Source organism: Hoplias malabaricus, chromosome X1 (genome assembly GCF_029633855.1).
Source record: "Hoplias malabaricus isolate fHopMal1 chromosome X1, fHopMal1.hap1, whole genome shotgun sequence".
Lineage (NCBI taxonomy): Eukaryota > Metazoa > Chordata > Actinopteri > Characiformes > Erythrinidae > Hoplias > Hoplias malabaricus.
In genome coordinates this window covers 527,530-551,359 of record NC_089818.1, presented here as the reverse complement: position 1 = coordinate 551,359, position 23,830 = coordinate 527,530, and the positions used below count along the sequence as shown (strand labels likewise).

General features: G+C 39.8%; 3 protein-coding genes across 3 annotated transcripts; all 3 read right to left on the bottom strand.

Annotated features, from left to right (window-relative positions):
* Positions 1 to 824: 824 nt before the first annotated feature.
* LOC136675812 (rhomboid-related protein 2-like) lies at positions 825 to 9,623 on the bottom strand. Its single transcript, XM_066652574.1, has 8 exons — positions 9,237 to 9,623; positions 7,015 to 7,267; positions 5,658 to 5,806; positions 4,868 to 4,980; positions 3,645 to 3,745; positions 2,920 to 2,980; positions 2,770 to 2,831; positions 825 to 2,382 (listed from the first exon to the last, which is right to left on the bottom strand). Exons 2-8 carry the CDS (start codon positions 7,261 to 7,263, stop codon positions 2,200 to 2,202), a joined length of 918 nt encoding a protein of 305 aa, XP_066508671.1. The 5' UTR covers positions 7,264 to 7,267; positions 9,237 to 9,623; the 3' UTR covers positions 825 to 2,199.
* A 2,013-nt stretch (positions 9,624 to 11,636) lies between these two features.
* On the bottom strand, positions 11,637 to 20,592 carry akirin1 (akirin 1). Its single transcript, XM_066652182.1, has 5 exons — positions 20,191 to 20,592; positions 14,941 to 15,087; positions 14,544 to 14,678; positions 13,391 to 13,462; positions 11,637 to 12,157 (listed from the first exon to the last, which is right to left on the bottom strand). The coding sequence occupies exons 1-5, from the start codon at positions 20,387 to 20,389 to the stop codon at positions 12,147 to 12,149; spliced, it is 564 nt and encodes a 187-aa protein (XP_066508279.1). The 5' UTR covers positions 20,390 to 20,592; the 3' UTR covers positions 11,637 to 12,146.
* A 998-nt stretch (positions 20,593 to 21,590) lies between these two features.
* Positions 21,591 to 23,023, bottom strand: LOC136676043 (cannabinoid receptor 2-like). Its single transcript, XM_066652896.1, has 2 exons — positions 22,990 to 23,023; positions 21,591 to 22,633 (listed from the first exon to the last, which is right to left on the bottom strand). Exons 1-2 carry the CDS (start codon positions 23,021 to 23,023, stop codon positions 21,591 to 21,593), a joined length of 1,077 nt encoding a protein of 358 aa, XP_066508993.1.
* Positions 23,024 to 23,830: the final 807 nt, after the last annotated feature.

Sequence of the window (23,830 nt, the reverse complement as noted above, 5' to 3'; positions counted from 1 at the left end):
AGTCATTCTGAGCCATGGCTACTACACAGACCCAGGGCCTGTGTTATGTTTCTCATTCGTTATCTAATAAAAATGGATCGAAGGATAAAACACCCCTACATTTAGATTAAGCCTGAATTGATTTGTTCAGGTCAAAACCTCGGAAAGCCCCGCCTCTTTGACTGGTTCCCATCAGGTCACGGTCAATACACTTGTGTGTGTGTGCGTGTGTGTGTGTGTTTAAACCTGCTGTTTATGTATTAGGACAAGGAAAGGGAACACCAGAATCAGAGCAGGACACAATGGCCCACACTCACTTTCACAATATGTCAAAACTTTATAGACACCACTTTTCAGCTTTGAATTAAACTGCTGTGTACAACACATTTGGCGTGAGCTGTAGTTGCAGAACTATCCAGCCTCGGTATTCAATTTCTCATGGCTGAATACAATCAAATTATCACAGAAATGTGCCAACATTTAGAAGCCGCGACGGCTGTAAAAGGGGAGTAAACCCTGGAAGAAATATTGAATGAGCAAGTGTCCACAATTTTTTGGCCATATACTGTATAAAAATGGATGATAATATTGACATCATTTGATACATTTAATTTTAATTAATTTGGGGCTGTAAACTAGAATATATCACTAATGGAGACAAAAGATATATATAAATAATATTCTAAAAATTCTTTAATACATTTTCCAATCGTAAAAACAGTATGACAAATGTTATTACACACAGCATCGCTTCACAATTTCATATCAATCACAATTTAAAACACCACACTTCCATCTTAGTCTGGTTTATATAAAAAAAATAGAAAAAAAAAATCTTTGACCCTTTATTCTTCTAACTGCTGCCCTCTGCTGTTCAGAACGACCTCCTTCTCTTTCTTTTTACCGTTGTGTGAACACATCACGGGTCAAATCTGTGAATATTAATTCTACAAGCACCCATATTTGGCATTTCAACACACTATGCCTTTAAGGCAAATATGTACAGGAGCTCTTTTCTGATTTCTGATTGGCTGCCCTCTGTTTAGTTTTATTTAAAGCTGCACTAGGTACGATTTGGCATTTTTGCACCTGGGCTGCTACAACAACTGAAGAGTGTATTTCACTTTTATAGCACTGTCCTGATAGCAAAGGGAAGTGGGGTACATAGAGCAGTTTCTGCAGTGCTGATCTCAGAGTAGCAATGACAGAGGCTCTATTCTCCCATCTCTGTATATTCTTGCATCAGTGGAGCATCACAAAGGTTTTGAAGCTGTATACTTAATGTAACAATACAACCAAAGAAGTCCTACCTGAGTCCACGTTGCCAGATCTCACAATAATATGCTTTAAAAGCAGGTTTGTCAATTTATTGCCTTTTTTATTGTTATTGTTATTATTCCACTAGAATAATAGGTCAAGTAAAAGTAGCCTGGAAAGCTATGATCCTGGCAGCTGTGTGATAACAGCGCCCCTGTGTGGAGTAACTTCTACCTGCTAAATGCAAGTAAAATTAAAAATTACATGTTACACAAAGTGTGTTAAGAGCTTCAATAAACCCCGTTTACTACTGTCTGAAAATCCCTGTCAATACCCAAATAAAATTAATGCTAAATGAAAAAGCATTTACAAACTGTCCACCACAGTTCACCTGAGTCAACAGCTATTAGCCTTTGGGGAAAGACCAAATGCTGTAATTCTAATACAATTTTACAAACCCTTAACCCTGAAAAGCCTATGTGTAGTTTGCAGAGTACAATACAAATGGCATCAATATATAGAAAAACATTTGGACCATTTATACCGACATCAAAAAACACCAAAAAGCACCTGCTAAGCTATAAGTTGTGTGTATTACTCTTTGTTGAGGTATCTGTTAGTGTCTGAGCACTAAACACAGTAGAGGCCCTACTTTATATTAAGTGTCTGTAACAAATAATGTGACACAGACAGGATCGCACATAAATTAGCACCGGTTTTTACTTTTATATAAAAGGTATGTATTAATTATTAAGCTCTGCTTCTGTAATTACAGAAAAAACTCAAGATGATACATATATGATATTATAATTACATGTGCTATTGCAATCCATCTGTAAAAGCGAATACATCACCCGTAGATATGTTGCTGTTGCATGTGTTGTTTAAGTGTATTTACACGATCATTAAAAGACACTTAATATAAAGTGGAACTAGCTTTTATTTATGACCTGAGTATCTTCTTTAACGAGGAGCCGGAGAAAGGAAGACGTTGAAGAAAACAGCGAAGAGCAGAAAGACGATGTACCCAACGATGCAGAACCAGAAGCGTGGATCTTTCAGAAGTTTCTGGTTGTAGTTACTGAAGAAGACGTAGCCGATGGTCATCCCTGCGATTCCTCCCCCAATGTGAGCCACGAAAGAGACCTGGAGCAGAAGGATTTCTCACTTAAAAGTGAAGTAAAACCACAAGTAACTTTCCAAAACAAACATAGCTTCTCAAACCAACTATTAAAACTAACCTAATGGTCTGGAAGGCTCAGATTCCGTACTAAACCTGCTTTAAACATGGCTACCCCCATGTGGGAGGCCCACTCTATGGAGCCTAAACTGATTGCATGAGGGACTACAAGTTTGATAATCAGTGGTGGCTAAATGCTTTTCTGCTCCTGAAGCCCATCAATCATCGCAGAGAGAATTCGACACTGAACATGAATAGAGGACGTGATAATGAGGATAAAAGAGATTCTTTTTCTCATTCAAATAGCTGGACTTCAAAGGGGTTAAATGCCAACAGATATAGCTCCCACTCACCTTTAATCCAGCCTCATCCGACAGAAACCTTCTGTATAGGGCAAAGCCCACATCTGTTCCCACTGGAAACAACAGCAGTTATTATTAGGATGAATAAACTATGAAGAAGTGGGAAAAAAGAACTGTTTCAGAACAGATGTATAAACAAACCGATGAGGACGATCACCAAGATCCGGAAAATTCCCAGCAGAGGAAGCATCTCCTTGAAGTTCTGTACGAAAAGGGTCGGGGAGACAGGGCAGAGGGACAGAGAGAGGGGGGAGAATGTACGAGTGAGCACCACAACTAATCACTTTATTTAGTTTAGATCACTGTGATTAATTTGATCTTTAAAGAAAATATTAAAGCTACAATCTCCACCCAAAAAAGGACAGTGGAGGTACATTACTGTCACTAAAGGTACAAACAGTGTAGTGTATCTTTAAAGGTACAGCAGTGGTGTTAGAGTCCAGTTGTGTTCCCTAAAGGTTCATTAAATTCTCTTCTCCAGAAGGAGAGGGGGATCTCTGTAATCTTTCATTACACAACTGTGGAGAATAAAAGAACACAATAAAAGTCCTGCAGATGAAACGGGGAGAATGAAATAAACGGAACTTTAAAGCGTATAATTATGGCGTGTAACTAAAGGCACTGATTATGCACCTCGAGGGTACCACAGTTCCCGTCAACCCTCGCCAATATGATGCCAACCCAGTCCTGCAAAGTCAACTGAGATATAAGAAGTTAATTAAGCTTTGAGAGTTTACCGTTGGCGCGGTGACCAAGCTTTGATTTTAAAAGCCATTTAAACATTAAACACGCCCCACTATGACAACTTACAGTTACAAAAATATCATTAATGATTTGTCTCATGTGCTAATTTGTTTACATCTTACCACCACAGCGTTCATGAAGTATCCCCCAATGAGAGCGTACACTCCACCAGAGGCTCCCACCAGAGCACTGTACGGGTCAAAAATGGAACTGGCCAAAGAGCCTGGGTCAAACAAACAAAATTACAAATAATACATGAATACGTGTTCATATGGTGATCCAGTACAAAACTGATTGTAAACACACGATGTTCTACTCTAAGTACTACACTGTGATTTTATTGTAAACAGATACCGCTAAAAATATTGTATAATAAAGTTAATGTCTCTAAAAGCCTGCAATCTTCTACAATAAAAAAAATTATAAACAATTATTTGAGGGAAATAATCACACACCACAACTGCATCATTCTACCATCTTACACCTAAAAAGTTATTTTTATTTCACGCCTTATTTTTCCATAGTAGATTTTGGTCAACAGGGGGCGCCGTGCCCTGACTAAATTACAGGAGTCTGACAATGTAGTGTTCAACTCACTGTGATTAAATCTACACTTGCACTGGCCCAACCACTAAAACTCTGAGAAAACCACAAATCCAAGCAAAATCAAACCAAAGGTTTATGCAACAAAAGCTTTGACACTTTTCACGTGTTCCATTAATGAAAAGAAAGAGAGAGGGAGAATTCTAACTTGTCTAAAGACAAAAAGCTGTCAAAGCAGCACAGAGAAGAGTCCGTGAATGAAGCGACAGTTACACAAACGCCCCACAGCTGCCTCTCATTTGCAAACCTCTGATTACAGTAAAGTACAGTGCATGGCGTTTAAAAAAAAAAAGAAATGGAGTCTTGTCCCAGACCAAATGACTCCCTCTCAGTCAAAAACCTGAAGCTTAATCTATGGCCAGGACACTATTAAATGTTACACTACACTGTAGTCCACAGATATGTACACGGTGTTCTGCTTTGGAACAGAAAAGGAGACTGTCACAGGGAAAGCTCCAGGATCATTCAGAAGATCATTTATTCCACAGTTATCCACATCAGACTGTAAATCTTCACACACTGCAGATTCTTACTGGGCCCAAATCGCTTCACATTTATAGCTGTCAGACTGAAATGACCACAGTTATACACTGAAACTGTCCGCCAATATTTTCAAAAAATACATTACTTTCAGTTTTATCTAAAACTGAATAGAAGAGAAAAACAGGGCCACAACAACGCACCAAAATCATGGACGTTACAATAATGAAAATGAGAATCAGTGATTAAACATGTCCCTCACCTGCGAGAACACCGCCCAGGTAGACCATCGCCACCTCAAAACCCTTGTGAACCAACTCCAGCGGGATTCCCAAAACCAGCTGGAGGACCAGGTTCCCCACAATGTGCTGAATCCTGGAGGAAACATTACATTACAAATACCTTCACTGAAACCAGGGTCGTGATTAGCCGAGCTAGCATGGATGCTTGTATATAATTTTATATAATTACAATAAGTACAATACAGTAAAGTGATTTCTTTTTTCTAAAAAGCAGTAGCTGTGTTGTGAGCGAGTGAAGAACAAAGTGTGTTTCTAGAGGTTCTCCTGATCGTATGGATTTGTTAACTCAACAGCACCCTTGATTTAACACAATGAAGTGTTTATTAACCTCTGGATTAAGATTCAGAACTAACCGAACACGTTAAAGGTAAAATAAGTTATTTTCTCCAGTATTTTTTGTTCATATTATGAAGCAGCCATTTTACAAAGACAAGTGGCCTGGGTTTGACAGAGATTTGAAACATGGGGGCTGCCCACGTAGGGGGTGTGGGCAGGCACTACGCAGCATAAACCGGTTCATTTGAGGAAAAGTAAGCAATTTGATTCTTTATCTCGTGTGTGTGTGTGTGTGTTACTAGAAATAAAAAATATATACCGCATTCATGAATACTGTTTGCTACTTTCTGATGGCAAAAAAACACTGTACCACACCTTTAAGGCCTCCACAAGCATTTGTCCTTTCTGCTTATTTCAGCTAAACTATTCTGAAACAGGTGTTTACCCAGGGATGAGCTGTAAATGTGTTCTTACCCTGCGTGTACGAACATGTAGGATATAAAGCGCCACGCCTCCTGTCTTTGGCCTGGTTTGTAGGTGAGGGGACTGTTCCAAATCCCTTGATCCAGTGTTATCCACTGTTTCTGAGGCTTCCACACAGCGTAGTAAATAAAAACCGCCAGCTGTCAGGAGTTGAAACACATTAATATTGAATTAAAGTTTGTATACGCTGCTGCAGCTTTAGATACACACCACACACAGTCTTTCTGAAATGAAGGGTATTAATATTAATGTGATCCCCTTTACAACAGTAACAGCCTCTACTCTTCTGGTAAGAGACTTGGACTAGACTTATACTAGAACACAAACATTAATATGTTTCCATGGTTACTTCTCTATCCCAACTCATCCCAAATGTATTGGATAGAGCTCCTTCAAGCACAACCCAAAACCCTGTAGCTGACTCTCGGCATTGAGCATGGTGACCTCAGGCTCATGTGCAGCTGCTTCAGTGTCCCACTCTACAGTTTTATACAGTAGCTATTAAATAAATCTGTATGTATCTCCATTTTGCCTTTTTTTGTTTGTTTACTACATTATTTACAGCATTGACTTCCAAAATTAAGAGGTTTTTTTTTGGAGATTCATGGTTTTTTTTGACAGCGACGATATATTTCATTTAAGGCAGCATTTCCAATGTGTCCAAATTCCACCTCTGACTGGAATCCTCCTCCAGACCATTTCCCCACTCCTTGCCTTGAATCAGAAGCTATTTTCAGAAAGTGGAGCAGTCTGTGGTTGGGTTTTGAAGAAACCCTTCTGGAAACATGAATCTGTTCATTTAAAACCCTCCTCAGAAGCAAGAAAAACACTCTGCTGCTGACGCACAAGAAAATCTCAGTGCTTTTTCATAAGGAAACCTCCAAAATAAACACACTGCTCACAGCCCAAACACTGCACACACACTCACACACTTCTACTGCGAAACGCTCCATAGACATAGGTCTATGGGCGATACAAAACATGTTCACAAAGTTCTTTGCACAAAATCACTCGCCCATAAAGAGATATCACCAGCTCTATTGTTGCCAGTTTCAGTCCCTTTCAGAACGAGACGTTTAAGGGCTCTGCCACTTTTATGCAAATAAGCTGTTGCTGGCCACACCCCACCCTCTTGTAAAACCAGCAGATCTTCAGCTAATCTAGTGGGTGGGGCTCTGGTGGGGGTTGGTTTTATGCAACCCTAGGGAGCTTATAGCTCTCTGACACTTGACTTTGAACATGGTGAGCACAGGCTCATGTGCAGCTGCTCCAGAGCATCACACTCCATTCAGTGCTTTTCTAAGGAGGTTATAGTGCAATCTGGATTTAGTGTAATGACCCTCCCCACCTCTCCTAAGCTGATGAGGATGATGAAGATGGGAGGTGGTAAGCAGTTGGCTCTTTCCAAATACGTTTCTCGAAGATCTTCCGGGAGCATCCACCTGGAGACGTGGAAGTGAAAAATGTCACAGCATCCTTTGTCCTCTTCCTCTTTTTTATTCTTCTCCTCCTCTTCATCTCTGTTCACCGGGAAGCCTGCCTCTTCATCTCTGTTCACCGGGAATCCCGCCTCTTCATCAGGATCGACGTTCCGCATCTCACTGAATAAAAAAAAGAGAAAAAACACCAGGAATTAGGTTCAGTGTAAAAAAAGGGCCACCGCGAAAAAAGGGAGGTATAACAACCGCGCAACGCCCTGGTTCTGACCCCCACAACTGTCCCCATCAGATAAACATCATCTAAAGCTTTCACCTGTGAGAGAGATGAGGACATCAAGCTCCACTCTTACTTCAGACCACATCCACAGAAAGTGCAACCAACTCCTAAGACTGAACATACGGTTCAAACAGACTAACAGCGGTTAGAAAATGCTAAATTATGCAATGCTTTGCCATACTCCCAAAGCACTTTGCATTCTTTGGTGGTGCTTCAGGCGACTCTCTAATGTTCCAACAGGCAGCTTCCACATGGACGAGGTGCATTCACCACTCATCAATTATTAGGCAGAGAGTCAGTGACCAGCACTGGCCACAGAGGTTGGTTTTGCCAGACATTCTGGGAACATCACTGTTTTGGAAAGATCTGAAAATCAGTTCTATGGACATCACCATTGGTTCAGTACAGTGTCCCTGTCACTGCACTAAGGCATTGGGATCCCCATAGTTCACAGGGAATGGCCATTTAATGTCCCCATCAATACCACAGCAACCACCCAAGCTTTTCTCAATGGTCTCCCATTCAGTACTGGCCTGGCCCACACTGCTTAGTTTCAGTTGATTTGCATGTTCTGTTTTTCAGGTGCAACGACAGCCAAGGTCACACACATACATACACACACACACACACACATTTTACATCAATGTAACCTCAACAATTAATACATAGATTTATTTCTAAGTTGCTTTCCATTAGCGCTCTCTTCTTCATTTTATAACATCTGTTTGAACTGTGTTTTCAGTCTAAGTTCAGTCTGAGGAGTTGGTTGTACTTTCTGTGGATGTGTTCAAACCTGAAATGAAAGTGGAGCATGATTTCCTCCTCTTTTTCTGTTTATCAGGAGAGAGAGAGAGAGAGAGACAGAGAGAGAGAGAGAGAGAGAGAGAGAGACAGAGAGAGAGAGAGAGAGAGAGAGAGAGAGAGAGAGAGAGACACAGAGAGAGAGAGAGAGAGAGAGAGAGAGAGACAGAGAGAGAGACAGAGAGAGAGAGAGAGAGAGAGAGAGAGAGAGAGAGAGAGAGACAGAGAGAGAGAGAGAGAGACAGAGAGAGAGAGAGAGAGAGAGAGAGAGAGAGACACAGAGAGAGAGAGAGAGAGAGAGAGAGAGAGAGAGAGAGACAGAGAGAGAGAGAGAGAGAGAGAAACCAACATCTTGCACGATTGTTATTAATTTGTATCTACAGTTTTAGAAAGTCATTTATTTTCCTTTGGTCAGATTTTATATAAAACATTTTGCCAAGTTACCAACAAGTGGCCAATAACTCCTTGTAATCATGTCCTCCAGTGCTGAAACTAATGAATGTGGCTCTATCTTAATCTAGCCAGGAAATGCAGAGTGAGATTCTGTAAAAGCTCAATGCTGCTCCTTTGGGACTTTTCCGGCTCAGCTCATAAACAACACAGCATCCTGTTCACTCTGCATTCAGCGTTCCATAAGAAACACTCTTAAACACATCACAAATACGACACAACCTTTAATCAAGTTCACTTCGGCTTCAGTGAAAAGTTTCTTAAGCAGAAGATTATTTTTTATGATCATTTCGTTTACTGGGCTTTTTTAAGGTTTGAGAATTGTTAAATACTAGTTAACGCTTAGAGGATATTCACTTTGAATATGGGGTAAAAAGTTCCTCCCAGAAGACAACAGCTGCAGTGTTTTACTAAAACCTTTCTCCTAAAACACTGTAAACAGTCACTGTACAGATCAGGAATATTTAGTAAAATGAGGAAAGCCAGAGAAATAAATAACAGATTTTTTTAAGGTTCTAGATCCAAAATAAACAGGGCTTTTTTCTCCAAATCCAAAGCAAAGGCAACACCTCAGAAGGAAGTTGAAAGATGTCTTTGACTCACCACCTTTTTCTTTTCCTATTCCTTTCTTCAAGAACAAGTTGGAAACTGGAGTTCTTCTTCCAAGAAAACTTTACTCCAAACTTTACTCAGTCCTTAAAAGCTCTCAGAAAGTTAACCGTGCGGTGGAGGTGTGTGTGTGTGTGTGAAAGAGAGAGAGAGAGATGAACAACACCCACTCCGTGTTTAGCGATAAACTGCAGCCTGTGCTTTTTCCTCTCCCGCTCTTCCTTCCTCTGAGGACGCACGAGCGTTTGTAAAATACTGCGATAACAACAACAGAAGAAGAGCGTTCATATGGAAAATGCTTCGGCGGCTGCTAAAATCTAATGTTTACATCGTTCAGAAACTTCAACCGCCATCTTCCCCTCTACCTGCGCTTCCGAATGCCGGCACACCTGAGCGCAGTGACGTCACATAGGGCGGGAAAAACCTGAAAAAGACAGTGGTGGTGGTGGAGGGGGAACATTGCTACAGAACAGGATTTCTCAGTGCAGAATGTGACTTTAACTTTAAGTCACATTCTTTAAGTGAGATATATGTAAATAGTGCAGTCCTCAAATCTGGGCTTTAGTTTACTCTTAGCCCATTGGGGTAGGATTTCACATTTCAGCCAGATAATGTAAAGACAGTCTGCAGTGATATCAGAGTTGCGCTGATGGACTTTAGGTAAATGTAGGGCATCATACACTTCCAGAAGTGTTCAACAATCATATTGTCACTGTCCAATTAAAACAGGCATCTACCAAAATAGCAATTTACAGAAGGGAAACTCTTCTTAACTTTCAATGGAAGTCAAAGTAAAAAGACTTTATTGAGAGGAATTTTCGAGAAATATTAATATTTTAAATCGGACAGCGATGATACATCATCAAACACAGCAAACTCTTCTGTGCTATAAAACTGAAGCTCCTTACTTTGCAGCGTTTTTTTCCTCGAGTCCTTCCAGTTCCAACTTAAATGTTGCAGTAGCCTCAGTTACTAGAATATAACTGATTCGCAGTTTAACGTACCTCACTTGTCATAATACATTAAAACTACAATAAACAAAGTTTTAAAGGAGAAAACACTGAAATGTGTGGATTATTTCATGAACAGGATTCACTCTAATTTCTATTCGATGCATTTGCTCCTGGGCTCCCCCTACAGTTGCAGAGTCCTATTCACTTTTGCAGCACTGTCCTGAAGTAAAGGGGAGAGGAAGCAAAGAGCTTCAAACTTACAAAGTGTAATTTCGGCAGTGCTGAGCCCAGAGTAGCAACAGCAGAGGCTTTATTCCCCCTAGTACAGGTCAGTGGAGCCATCACACTGATTTTGAATCTGTAATTTTAGGCTGAATTCCACTGGTTTAAGGATCACCCATTGATCAGAAGGACTTCAGCTTTTATAATCTCACCACACTCAATGTATACTATTCATTATATACAAGTGTTTCCTCTAATATAGTTTTAACTCTGAAATCCAAAAGGCACTGCGTCTTAGTCCAAGACTAGGATCAACTGCAAGGTTGAGCTTTTAAACTAATACGTTGTTTTTGCTAGACGAGTCCAGTAGAGGGCAATAGAGTCAAACAAAAGACTTTCAGGTTGGGCTCCACAGCAGTCAATTCAAATCAGGAGACAAATATACCCTAATCCGCCATAACATTTAAACCACCCCATTGTTCCTACACTCACTGTCCATTTTAACCCCATCTGACCACAGGTACAATTCATACTTCTACAATTTCAGACAGCAATACAGCCATTACTGTCCATGATTTGTTAGCCTTATTTGACCATGTGATTAATGGCCAGGACCACCAAAGAACAGATTACTGGGCTGATTGTCCCTACAGCACTGAGAATGGTCTATGATGTGATGGTGATGCTGCACTGAGTTGGTATAAGTGGATCAGAAACAGCAGTGCTGCTAGAGTTTTTAAAAGAGTCTCCAATCTATTATACATGCCTAAATTGTTGGTCTATCTTGTAAATGTAAAATCAGACAGTAGCTCATCTGTTGTGGTTTATGTTGGCAGTTTTCTAGACCTGTATCTGTGGACGTTTGGTTTGTGAACTACTCTCAGCACACACACACACACACATAAATAAACCTCCAGCAGCACTGCTGTGTCTGATCCAATCATACAAGCACAAGTGTGCCTTCACCCTACTAATACCAGTCCGTGTGGGTCCTGAGCATTAAAGAACAGGGTGAAGGGGGACTAACAAAAGTATGCAGGGCAAAAGGTGGATAACACTTTGTAACTATCGAATAAATTGTGATAAAATGGAAAATGTTTTAAGCATCAGTACTGTTTACTATGTAATTACACATACATTTACATGAATGTGTACTTGAACTAAAAGTGAGAACAAGGAAATCAAGTTTTGAAACACCACTGGTTTATCACAGATCCTTTATTTCAAAAAAGGAGAAATTAAAAGAAAATGGAAAAAAAAAAATCCACAATCCTCAGGTAAAGTTTGGAAAAAAGTGTGAGAGAGAGAGAGAGAGAGAGAGAGAGAGAGAGAGAGAGAGAGAGAGAAAGTGGTAGAGCTGCTGCAGCCCAGTGAGGGCAGGTTTGACAGAAACATTCAGACGTTTGAGCTGAGCTTTTTCTACAGCGGCGCGCAGTCCACAATCAGCTGCTGCTGCGTTTAGGTTTCAGAAAGAGAAGAGAGAGAGACATTTATCCAGAACGGATCTTATTATTTTACTCAGTTGTAGCTGGGCCTCCAGGAATAGAAGAAATGCAGAGGGGGATTAAATGTGGATAACCCATGGCACCAGAGCACTTTTTAAAAGGAGGGAAGGGCCTAAGAAAAGGTTTTTGAGGTCTTGAGGGGGTAGGGAGGGTGGTGGTGGTGGTGAGGGGTGGTCGTGGTACTCCAGCAACCATGAGGGTGTCAGCTGGTATCCGTTTGAGGTTCAGGATACATCTGCAAAGAAAAAAAATAAATCTTTATTTAAAATTACTCCTTAAATAAAGAATGATTTTTCCAATGACCAAAAAGCTCTATCCAGATGGGATTAAATTTCCATGGGGTCCTGGGGTAATTTTCTCTTTTACAGGGGGGTCCTCTGCAGTTTAATTTCTGAATCGACCATTTTCCTCAGAGAAAATTACAGGCTGAATTTCCTCACAGACCTCGGTGGTCGTCTGTTCATTTTAAATCCTGTCCCAGCGCAAATCTCTTTTCATTCTATTTTCAGAGCAGGGAAACGATACAAAGATGACGGTGATACCGAAGCAGTTTCACTGTGTGGGTGTTAAAAGGTGTAAAAACTCCACCTTCTCCTGGGACAGCAATTTCAGAAAAAGGCAAAAAATAATATCAATGAACCCTAAAAAAGGGAGATAACGAATGCTGATGAAGGTAGTGATAATGGCAGCTGCAGGTATAGAGTGTTACTTTGGTAATCATATATAATATTTGAGAACAAGAACCCGCGTTTGTGATGATGTAACACGCGAGAACTGGAAACCCAGACGACCTCTAGTTTATTGTTGTCGTATGGATGCCAGAGTTTTCTCTCAGTGGAGGCATGTCAAATATTTACTACGATGTTCCCCTGAAAAAAATAATTCAATCAGAATGGGGCTTTATAAGAATTTAAATCATTTTTATTTTTAGAAATTCCAGTGAAGTGTGGAAGCCAAAGATTTGAACATGTCACTCGTGTGGGGGCTTGTGAATATTCTCTTCTACAAAGGGAGGGAGGGGTGGGGGGTGCAGAAAAACCTGGAACCACTGCTCTACATACACCTCAGATTCATCCACTGCAGCTGAGGATACACTTTTCCTGGTGTTGTGAAAACTCAGGAACCTGTATAGGATAACCAACCCAAGCCATTTCTCAAAGAATCTGCAATAAAGCCTCTTTCTGCTGAGCTGTGGGCGTGAGGAGTTTACAAAGAGCTCAGTTTTCAAGCCTGAAGAATCTCACTATTCCAGTCTCATTTAGGAGCTCATCCATATCATCAATGACAGTTTCCCTTAAGTAACAAAAACTCACTCCTGGACCTAGAGGCACTTCAAAAGCAATAAAGAGACTGAGCAGTGAATATTGTAGTGAGATATGTACAAGCCTTTCATTTATCCCCATTGAAACAAATAGGGAAAACATCAGAAACAGGTTAATAATGGGTTTTAAAAACATAAGATACGTACAGCTGGCGGGCCTGGCTCCATACCGCCGCATGATCTGATCTTGTGTGAATTTCACAAATGATTCGTATTGTTCTGGAACAAACACATAATTAAAAGCCATATCAGTATTTTGGGAAATATTGGTGAAATTAGATTCATTTAAATACATTAAATATACAAATGTAACAATATTTTTACAGTGCATGAACATTTATAAAAATCTAATTTGTTCAGGTCAGAGTTATAACACTGAGAAGTTACAACCCCTTTTCCTAAAAGTGCAGACATTACAATACATTAAGGTAAAATGCAATGATGTGCAGATCATTTCAAACCTATATTTCACTGAAAGTAGAACAAAGACAGTATTTCAAAATATTTCAGTATTTTCTGTGAAACATATACACCCATTCTGTTTTTGATGCCAGCAACACATTTCAAAATTGTTGGGAAAGGGCTGTAAACGATGGGTAAAGGTGTGTAATGCTACACAATTAAACATCTCACGACTAATTACGGTAATTAGCATCAGGTCAGTATCATCCCAGAGAGTGTTTCAGAAATAAAGAGAGGGTTTCACAAATAGACAAATAGTGCAACAATTAACATTTTTTCAAAATAAACATTTTTAAATCACCTATGGCACGTAATAAAATTAAAGGATTCTTTGGAGAAATCTCCGTATGCGAAGCGTAGGGCCAAACACACAACAACACTACACCTGAAGGCTGAGATCTCTGGGCCCTCAAACAACACTGCACCACATACGGACAGAACCCTTAAGGGGAGATGGGCTACCATCAAGATGACGTCTTTTTCAGGGAAGGCCTTCCTCAATTCAGTAAGACAATGCCAAACCACATTCTGCACGTGTTTTAACAGCATTGCTCTGATGTAAGGGAGTCTAGGTAATAAAGTTAAAAGCACACAGTTCAGATTTGCCACCCCAACATTGGGCACAATTTGGAAAAATGATACTCAGAAACAGCTTCACTATCAAGTCTATGGCAATACATCCCCTTTATCCCAAAAGCTTATGAGTGAGGTTGAAGAAGAGGTGATACAGCATGGTCAACCTGACCCTGTCCGAACCCATTTTGAAATGAGCTGGAGGCATCAAACTAAGAATGTGTGTTTATTGTTCAAAACATTACATCAGCCTAGCCTTATTTACCTGCCAGTTTCGTGTTGAGGATCTGCTCATACTCCTCACGGATTTTCTCTTCGTGATCTTTGAGGAGGCGCTCACACAGGTAGCCAACCTGGCGCAGCGTAAACGTGGGCTGGTCCTTCTTCAATGACGAGGCACCTGAGAAACAATGTCTTTAATGACTTTCTTTCAATGTTGACACTTTCTCAGCACTGCGCTTTAAAATCCCTGTTTGGAGCGTTTCTTCTTAGTTTTGTGAGGGTTTTTCTTTTTCGTTTTTACTTCTTACACATAAAACTCTGCACAATTTCTAAACCTTAGTTGTGTCATGTAGTAAATCGTAAGAAGGGGAACCTATTTTCAGAACACTTTCGAAACACAGGGTGTATCCATTAGCGATCAGTAACATGACTTGACTGACCTGAGGGTGAGCTGGGAGAGGAGATGACGGGGCAGGAACTTGAACCCTCAGCAGCACCACATGCCTCCGCCTGGTTGAAGGCTCCTTCTAGTTGCCGCCGTCTTTGGTAGCGGCTGTACTCCTGCCGGATGTTCTGGAAGATCTGCTCTGTAGGTTGCACAGCGGGGGGGTGGAGGAATAAATAAAAAAATAAAGTCAGAGGCATGAACCAATGATTCCTAAAAATTGTTACAAAACCTTGTATCTCAATTTAAAGCATTACAGGAGGAGAACATTTGCTTACATTTAAACTTTATTATAAAATAGTATATGCTTTGGCCACTTTATTAACACTAATTTTTGGAACTATTTATAATACAGGTACATTTTTAAATAATTATTAATGTAAACACATTTATTCATACGCTCATATAAAAAGAAACTACCCACAAAATCTTCTGAGAAATATCTTGAAACTGTCTAAAGTATTTGGCATCCATCACTGTATTACCACACTATCCACACTTAATACAAATCTGAATATTTATATTTAAAAAAGAAAGAAAATGGCAAGGACAAACATGTTAGGACCTTTGACCTAATATTGTGTTGCACAACCTTTAGAGGCAATCACTGAAAATCTATTTCTGTAGCTCTGAATAAGACTTTTGCATCTGTCAACAGGTAATCTGGCCCCCTCTTCCTGAGCAAACCTCTCTGTCTCAGATTTGAAGGCCGTTTCTTCCAGACTGCTCATTTATTTCCACAGATATGTATTAGGATTCAGATAAAGGCTCATATAAAAGGCTAGTTCTCAAAAGTCCAGTGTTTTGTTCTTAGCCATTCTTCAGCGCTTTTAGCTGTGTATTGTGGGTTAATATCCTGTTGGAGGATCCCATAACCTGAGACGGAGACATAGCTTACTGGCACTTGGCAGTATGTTTCACAACAGAATGTCTCGATATTCCAGATTTCATTTCGCCCTGAGCCCAAGCCAGACGCAGCCAAGTATCCCCAAAACATAACAGAGCCCCACGACACCTTTGGTGTCCTTTTGTTTGAAATCTTCATTTTTTTTGTGTGTGTGTGAACATACAGCTAAAAGGACTTGCCAAAAAAAAGCTCCTGTTTTGTCTCCTCTGTCCAAAGAACATTCTTCCTGGTACATTGTGGCTTGTCAATATTCATTTCAAGTCCAATCTCGCATTTTTTTTTTTTTTTTAATGTGTTTCTTTCTACAGTGGAGCCTTTCTGGGTCTTCTTCCACAGAGCCCACAGTCTCAAGTGTATTAGCACATTAATTTGGGATACGGAGCCCACTAACCCACCACGTTCAGATGTGACACAGCTTGTGTGGCTGTGTGAACAGAACAAATCGCATTGAATCTGACTTTTTAAAAATCAGATTTGGGCCACATTTATATGTGGTATCGAGATCTGATCTATATCCAATCTGTGGCAATGCGACTCTGGACGGCCAGATCAGAATTCATGACTTTTACGTCACTCCGGTTGCTGAGAATGATCTCCGACTACGATCCAAAGCATTTTATTTTAATTTGATTTCAATTAACGTTTTTATTAAACAAATAGAAAAGCTTCATTCTAAACAGATCAAAATATCAGTTTTACATTTTTCTTATGGGTATGAAGCTGCTTATATATGGATTTTGGAAAAATTAAAATAATTTTGATGATACATGGCTTCTCTTTGGAGAGCGTGTTTTAGAGAGAGATCTGGAATGTTTGTGCTTAGAATGAAAGTAACATGTTTGGACAGTGTTTATTTTTATATTCTCTTTTCTTAACATAGAACTCATTTGGAACATAAAGAGAACTTTTACGATACAGCGCTACGCAATGAAAAATTTGGTCCCGTTCTTTGATATTTAGTTCTGGTCAGAGCCTGAAACACTGTCCTTTTGTGCATACGGGTCAGTTTAGGAGCATGATCTGTTCTGAATGATGTCTGATATAGGTCATGTTGTATTGAGAGTGTGAACAGCAAACCAAAATTAGATTTGGGCCACTTTTACCTGCTGTGTGAACGTAAGCAAATTGTGATATAAAAGAAATTCAGTTTCGTTGTGGGCCATCCACGTCAGAAAGCATGGGATAAAACAAGCCATTCTGATTTCACTCGCCTACTGACCTAATGGAAATCATTAGAATTGTTCCACCCCGTCATACGAGTATCTCATTAGTACCTGCTTATGTTGAGCACAAAGGCAGAGTAAAACAAGACAGGACAAGAGCGGGACAAAGCAAAAACTTTGAAAATAAGATCTTCTACTTGCTTACTTCTCACTGCCGCATGCTTATAGTGGGGGAAGTGAGCAATGGCTCAATTGTCATAAAGGAACATGCACCAAAACCACCTGTTCTGAACAGGGCTGTTTAGATAGGGCGATAAACAGTGCTGTGGAGCTTGATCCCTGTGGTATTTTGACAAAAGCATGTTACAGCAAATTCATGTGTAAACTTGTGGAGATGGGTATGTCAATTATAAATGCAATTAATTTTACTTAATTAGGCTAACAACTAGGAATTTTCTCCACCAAAAGCAGCATGAGAATGTGTTTCAAATTTCAATGTTGAATTGAGCGCTGAGGTTATAAAGGATAAATTGGATCGCAGCTCCCATGCTTTGAAAATTACACGCCATCAAATTGCAATTTTGAAATGAAAACATGTAATAAATAAACAAACAAATAAATGCATTAGTGGACAACTTCAGCAGAGCACACACTAGCAAAAACAGAACACCAAATTATTAGTTGAAATCATGAGAAATTTGATATTAGACCCCATTATAAACACATAATCCTATGGAAGAACCATTACCAAGGCATCCATTCCTCTTTCCAATCATTTGAATCCCATTATTAACAAAAACAAGGAAGATCTGTACAGGTAAATTATTCTTGAATTACAGAGTGTCATCACAGTCAGTCTGTAAACAAATGTAAAACAGCGGCATACTCAGAAACAACAAGATTAATCATCAATACCTGTCATTCTCAACATAAACACAGTCATCCATCATTGTGCTGAGTAAAGTAATATCATTATAGATTAAAGTGTTAACACGTACAGAAGCAGGTCACCTAGAGTAGCGTGGGAATGTTTAGGCCATTAAACACCTGCATCTGAACATGTACAACAAAGTCTTTCTAGGAAAGACTGTTCTTTTAGTGGTAACATACCCTGGCAGTTATTTCTATAAATATACAAGCACCCAATCTACCTACATAATAAACGCATGAATCCAAAACAATGTCATATAAAACATTTAATAACAGTAAATGTACCAACCACTCCGTACACACCCCTGCACTTTTATGTTTTGACAGATAATGATTCACTATGGTCAGGCCGCAATTTTAGTAGTAGTCAAAAAGTCCTAACTGTCTTTAGCGAAACATGTGATCATTGTTATTGATCCTCTGGTCCCTAGGTCACAAGCCTGAGCTTCCCAATCCCAAACGGGTGGGGTACCTGCATTTCAGAGCTACACAATCTCCCCTGCTTTCTCTAGAAACACTGACACAAAACTCAAAGAAACAAAGGACAGACAATACACCTGAGTATGGACATACAGTTAAATTTCCTTTCCCTTTAAGCTCACCTCTTTCTAGACGATATTAGGTTTGTTTCCAATGTTTGCAAAAACTTCAGTGAATATAGGTTAAAGTTTGCTTCAGTCTATAAAGCTTTACAGTTAAAAGGAACTAAAAAGTAAAAGTCTTCACAGGAACACTCGGAAAAAAAATACATATATATAATTTTTAAAGCTTATTTTCTGATATTTCACTGAAATATAAAAACGCACAAATTAAATCCAGATTTCCAACGTTAGGCTAATGTTAAACAGAGACGCGATGCTTATTAACCTCAACTTTAATGAGGTTAGAGGCTAGCTTTGTATTTGTTTATTTATGTTTATTAAAATTCCCCTCCTTTCCTCTGCCATTTTATATTCGTCGTGTTTTATCTGTTGACGTGCCTCTGGCTTCGTTTAACGTCTCCTTTTATTTTTGCTTTTTAAAGCGCTTACATTGTTGTTAAACTTTTTAAAATGCCACCGTCTATAGCTAACCGTTAGCTTAGCACAGGTTAGCTTGTGTAGCCAATGCTTTGATTCGATTTTACATAGTTTTAATGAAGTTATAAAAGTGAATAACGTGAGGGGTTACGTTAAGTGAATAAATAAGGGCTAGAAATGAGATTTGAATACGAAGAAACTGATCTCAGAAAGCTATTAACCTCAAACAAACAAAAGACGTTGTGACCACGTCTAACGAAACGGAACCGATTTATCAACGTAGTTTCAGGCAAAAATAAACGCGTTTAACGATTAATAACATATACTGGGCATGGAAATTAGATTTGATTATCAGAGAAATAGGTAGTTAAAACGGTTTAACGTCTTCTAAGCTCAACAATATGGGGCCGATTTTGTATTAAATCCGTTGTTTCCCCTGAAATGGACTCCTCTTCGGGCTGTGGCTGCGCCTCCCATCACAATGTTAACGTTACTAACAGAAACTATAGCTACATTTAACGAACATAATCTCAATGTTACTATTAATCTAATGAAAATGAGTGTCATTTCTGTCCTAATTTGGAAACTGGCTGAGGTTTGGGACGCAATCTATCGCTACAATCTTTATATTTTACTCTGTGTTTTCTTAATGTAAAAAAAATGTCCCTACTGTAAAAATAATAATAAATAAAAAGCGCTTTCTGCTACATACAAATCCCCCTTGTCTTACTTTAACAGTGTAACACAAAAGCGGTCAAAACGTGCTTATCTGCCAGTCCAGGTTGTGATTGTTTGCCACCACAACAGAACAACAGTACTCTATTAGTATTTTATGTGTGTTTTGTTTAGTGTAGAGCTACTACTGGAATTCAATAAAATCAAATCTGGCCAGTGTGACTGAACAGCTGAAAAATGGATGAATTTAACAGGAAGAGAGGGAAGACAAACGGTTAACATAACACGATTTGTTAACATTACGTTAACGTTATTCCCTGGCCTCAGACGTTTTGTCGGGAATTATGCTACTCCAAAAGACGTTCATCAGAACAATAAATTCAGCTGACCAGAAACAAAGCGCGGATAATTATACGGAGAACTCAACGTTAACTGTTAGGTTAGGGTTATTACTAACGCTACCCATGACCAGCGTTATACTACTGGGCCTCCTACCAGAAACAAAGGTAACACGAACCTTATTTATACCCAAAGAGACACGTCTCTCTTACCTGGTGTTAACCTGTGCTCCCCAGCACTAGGCTGGGAGGAACCGACGGGGGTACTCGGAGATTCTGTACCTCTGCACCTCTGCGGTGAAGGAGCGGCTGGGCTCCCCGGCAGCGGGTTGCACCTTCTCCGTTTCGGCGACTGCGGGCTGAGCAGGGCCTCAAACTCCATGGATCTTTTTAACGTAGCACCACAGGCCATGATTACTGAGCAGATTAATAAAACAAAATAACAGCAAAAACACCAAAGCCAAAAATCGCCAAAGCTTTCTGATAATAAACAACCAAAATAACCCCCCCCAAAATATCCTGCGTTTTTCTCTCTCTGAGTCCGTAAGGCTTTTCTTTATCAGCGTACACTTTAGCCACCTCCCCCCTCCTACTCGCACGGGTTTGTATTTTCCAACTGCCAATCTTCAGCCAATGGGCCAATACGTCACAATGCCTGGATTGTACCATTTCGCCCAAATAGGGGAGTCACTATTTGTTATATTTCCTCACATTCCCTCATCAAAGATTTCTTCTTCTGAACCCAATTGTTTTAATAGGTAGTGTATTTCTTAGCTATCATACCGGGAAGGCCTTACGCTAAGGTAGAGGAATGCTGATGGCATTCAGCATTCAAATGACTTTGGTGAGGTCAGATTTTGGATGATTGGTTCTGAATTTACAAACTCATCAATGTATTGACGAAGACAATCACCTAAGAAAAAATAAATAAATAAAAATAGCAGGTCCAGTGCTCTACTCACCTGTCCAGCACAGAGCCTGATGCATCTCCTATTTGTAGTGTTTTTCTAAGGAATTTATACAACTTTTGTATATTTTAATGTAAAAAACCATCACTTACCTTTTCTCTCATTGCTTGGGTCCATGTTATTTAAAATATTTAAAGAGCACTGACTGCTCACAAAGCTGATAATATCTAAAAAATGAAGCATATCTGCCCATATGAAGATGTGTGATATATTGAGGTATGTTTGAATGTAATCTGTTTATTTTTGCATCAAAATTGTATCTTCATCAAAATGCCATTATGACATCAGTCAGCTCCAGAAGAGTAAGGTTAGGCTTTTATTTTTTATTTCTATTTTTTTTTTTACAAAAAAAAAATAATTATTTAAAACAATGAATACCCTATGCATTTATACACACAATACTGAGGAGATAAACAGACAAAGTAGTCTTGCATTTGTGTACAGGATAATACAAAGTTCACTAGGACATGAACAGAAAATTGCAAATGGAGACAACATATACTTGATTTTGTTACATGTTAAACAGCAGTTCTCTCTCTTCACAGTTCTTTAATTTATTGTAAGGCACATCCCTATATTTCAACAATATTTACCAATTTTCATAGAAAAATATTCTGTTTACTTAGCATCTAGCAAAATGTCCAGCTAGTCTAGGTGTTGTCTGTCTAGGGATTCAGTGGTGACTGTATCTCTGTCTTTGTTATCAATGTGTCCAACATTATTTTCTCTTTGTTGGATAGAAACACACTTGTTCAAAGTGCACACTCGACCCACACACCTCAGTAGGTTTATAAGTGCTCGTCGCAACTCTCGGCAACGGAGGGCATACAGTATGGGGTTTATGGCTGAATTCACTAAGCAAAGCATCCCACAGAAGGCAAAGGTCCGCTGCTCCTCTTTGGAGAGAAATCGTGAGACGTCCACCAGCATAATGGAAAGACTAGGGAGCCAGCAGAGCACCAGGATCAGGAGGATTATGCCCAAAGTCCGAGCCAGGCGGATATCCATTCTCATTCGGGCCTGGCGTGCTATTGTAGAATGACCTGCCTTTGAAACAACCATGGCTGCCTCATGTTTGTGGGCCTTCCATAGGATTAGAGCATATGCCACCACAATGAGGAGAAGCACGAGCAGCATGATGCCTGCCCAGCAGCCCATAAAGCTCCGGTCCACGTATGGGAATAGCTGAGAGCATGGGGTTTTTGAATAACATCTCCAGCCCATCAGAGGGAGAAAAGAGATTCCAGCAGCCAGGACCCATAAGGTCATAATCCCAAATAAGGCCCTACAACGCGTCAAAACAAGCTTATAACGTGGAGCCTGGTAGATGCAAAGATATCTGTCCATAGAGGTTAACAACAGGCTTCCAACCGAGACAGTGAAAGCCATGGTGACACCCCCAAGCTTGAATAAATATATTTTTGGTGTGTCGTTTTTTTTATATATGTGGAATTCCAAGAAAATTATGGGGAAAAAGGAACTGGCTAAGATATCACCCAGAGCTAAGCTCCCGATGAAGAGATATGTGGGTCGTTTACGTAAACGAACTGAAGAACCAATGACCAGTAACACTAAGATATTCTCCAGGAATGTGATGGGTCCAGTCAGGAAGCAGAGCCAGCTGATTATCTCCTTCTCCATGTCCGTCAGCACCATGTAACCCGACAAGTTCACACTGCTGCTGCCATCTGCATCAACACCAATTTATGAAATCAACACCAATTGTGAAACTGTGAGACACATTTCAAACACGTTGGAAATAAAAATGTCTGTTGTAAGCCACTGTGTGACCAAAGACAATGAGTATGAATTGTTATTATGTTTAAAGAAATGATTGACCGTGAAATAAAACACCACCAGTACAAACTATGATTTTACAATTTAATTCTTATATTTTTTTTATATTTATTGAGCATCTGATTGGTTGAGATAAGTTTGTGCACAGTTTGCTGACAACAACATTGTTACAAAAAATTGTTTAAGATAAATAATCTAAAGGAATGAATCACTAATACATCCATCATTTATAGATTTCAAATTTTACCTGTGGTTTCTGAGAAGTTTTGCTCTGTTGCCATTTTTGCCAAGTTTGGTTGGAGAGATCTAGATGAAAAGATAGTTTAAAAAGTAAATACACCACTGGTACTAAACAATAAAATATGGCAATACAAATTGATTTTAATTTGTATTCTGGAATGTGACTTGTTCATTCATTCATTATCTGTAACCCTTATCCAATTCAGGGTCGCGGTGGGTCCAGAGCCTACCTGGAATCATTGGGCGCAAGGCAGGAATACACCCTGGAGGGGGCGCATGTCCTTCACAGGGCAACACACACACACATTCACACCTAAGGACACTTTTGAGTTGCCAATCCACCTACCAACGTGTGTTTTTGGACTGTGGGAGGAAACCCACGCGGACACGAGGAGAACACACCAAGACAGTCACCTGGAGCGGGAATTGAACCCACAACCTCCAGGTCCCTGGAGCTGTGTGACTGCGACACCTACCTGCTGCGCCACCGTACCACCCTATGTGGCTTGTTGCCATAGTTAAATAATTAACTATGTTAAAATAGTTAAATAGTCTGTGAAAACTGCTGTGAGTATTCTATGGCTATCATGAGAGCATTAGTGAGGGTGGGTACTGTGGTTAAATGCTTAGGTCTTGATCCCAAGTAATCCAAAGGTAATCTCTACCCTTCTAACCCACTCTTTGCATTGGGCATGGTTCAAGTCCTGCTCTGGGTGACTTTTTGTGAGGAGTTTGGTGTGTTCTCACCCATACATTGGTAGGTGGATTGGCAACTCAAAAGTGGCCATAGGTGTGAGTGAGTGTGTGTGTGTGTCTGTCGCCCTGTGAAGGAGTAGCGCCCCCTCCAG

Excerpts from the sequence above, each read along its gene's own strand:
- LOC136675812 (XM_066652574.1), bottom strand. The coding sequence starts at position 7,263 with ATGCGGAACGTCGATCCTGATGAAGAGGCGGGATTCCCGGTGAACAGA. Across the intron at positions 2,832-2,919 it reads CTTGGTGATCGTCCTCATCG|TGGGAACAGATGTGGGCTTT; the intron begins GTTTGTTTATAC and ends TGTTGTTTCCAG. Across the intron at positions 2,383-2,769 it reads CGGATGAGGCTGGATTAAAG|GTCTCTTTCGTGGCTCACAT; the intron begins GTGAGTGGGAGC and ends CTTCTGCTCCAG.
- akirin1 (XM_066652182.1), bottom strand. The coding sequence starts at position 20,389 with ATGGCCTGTGGTGCTACGTTAAAAAGATCCATGGAGTTTGAGGCCCTG. Across the intron at positions 14,679-14,940 it reads CTCTCCCAGCTCACCCTCAG|GTGCCTCGTCATTGAAGAAG; the intron begins GTCAGTCAAGTC and ends ATTGTTTCTCAG. Across the intron at positions 13,463-14,543 it reads CCTCAACACGAAACTGGCAG|AACAATACGAATCATTTGTG; the intron begins GTAAATAAGGCT and ends TGTTTGTTCCAG.
- LOC136676043 (XM_066652896.1), bottom strand. The coding sequence starts at position 23,023 with ATGGCAACAGAGCAAAACTTCTCAGAAACCACAG. Across the intron at positions 22,634-22,989 it reads AAACTTCTCAGAAACCACAG|ATGGCAGCAGCAGTGTGAAC; the intron begins GTAAAATTTGAA and ends GTGTTGATGCAG.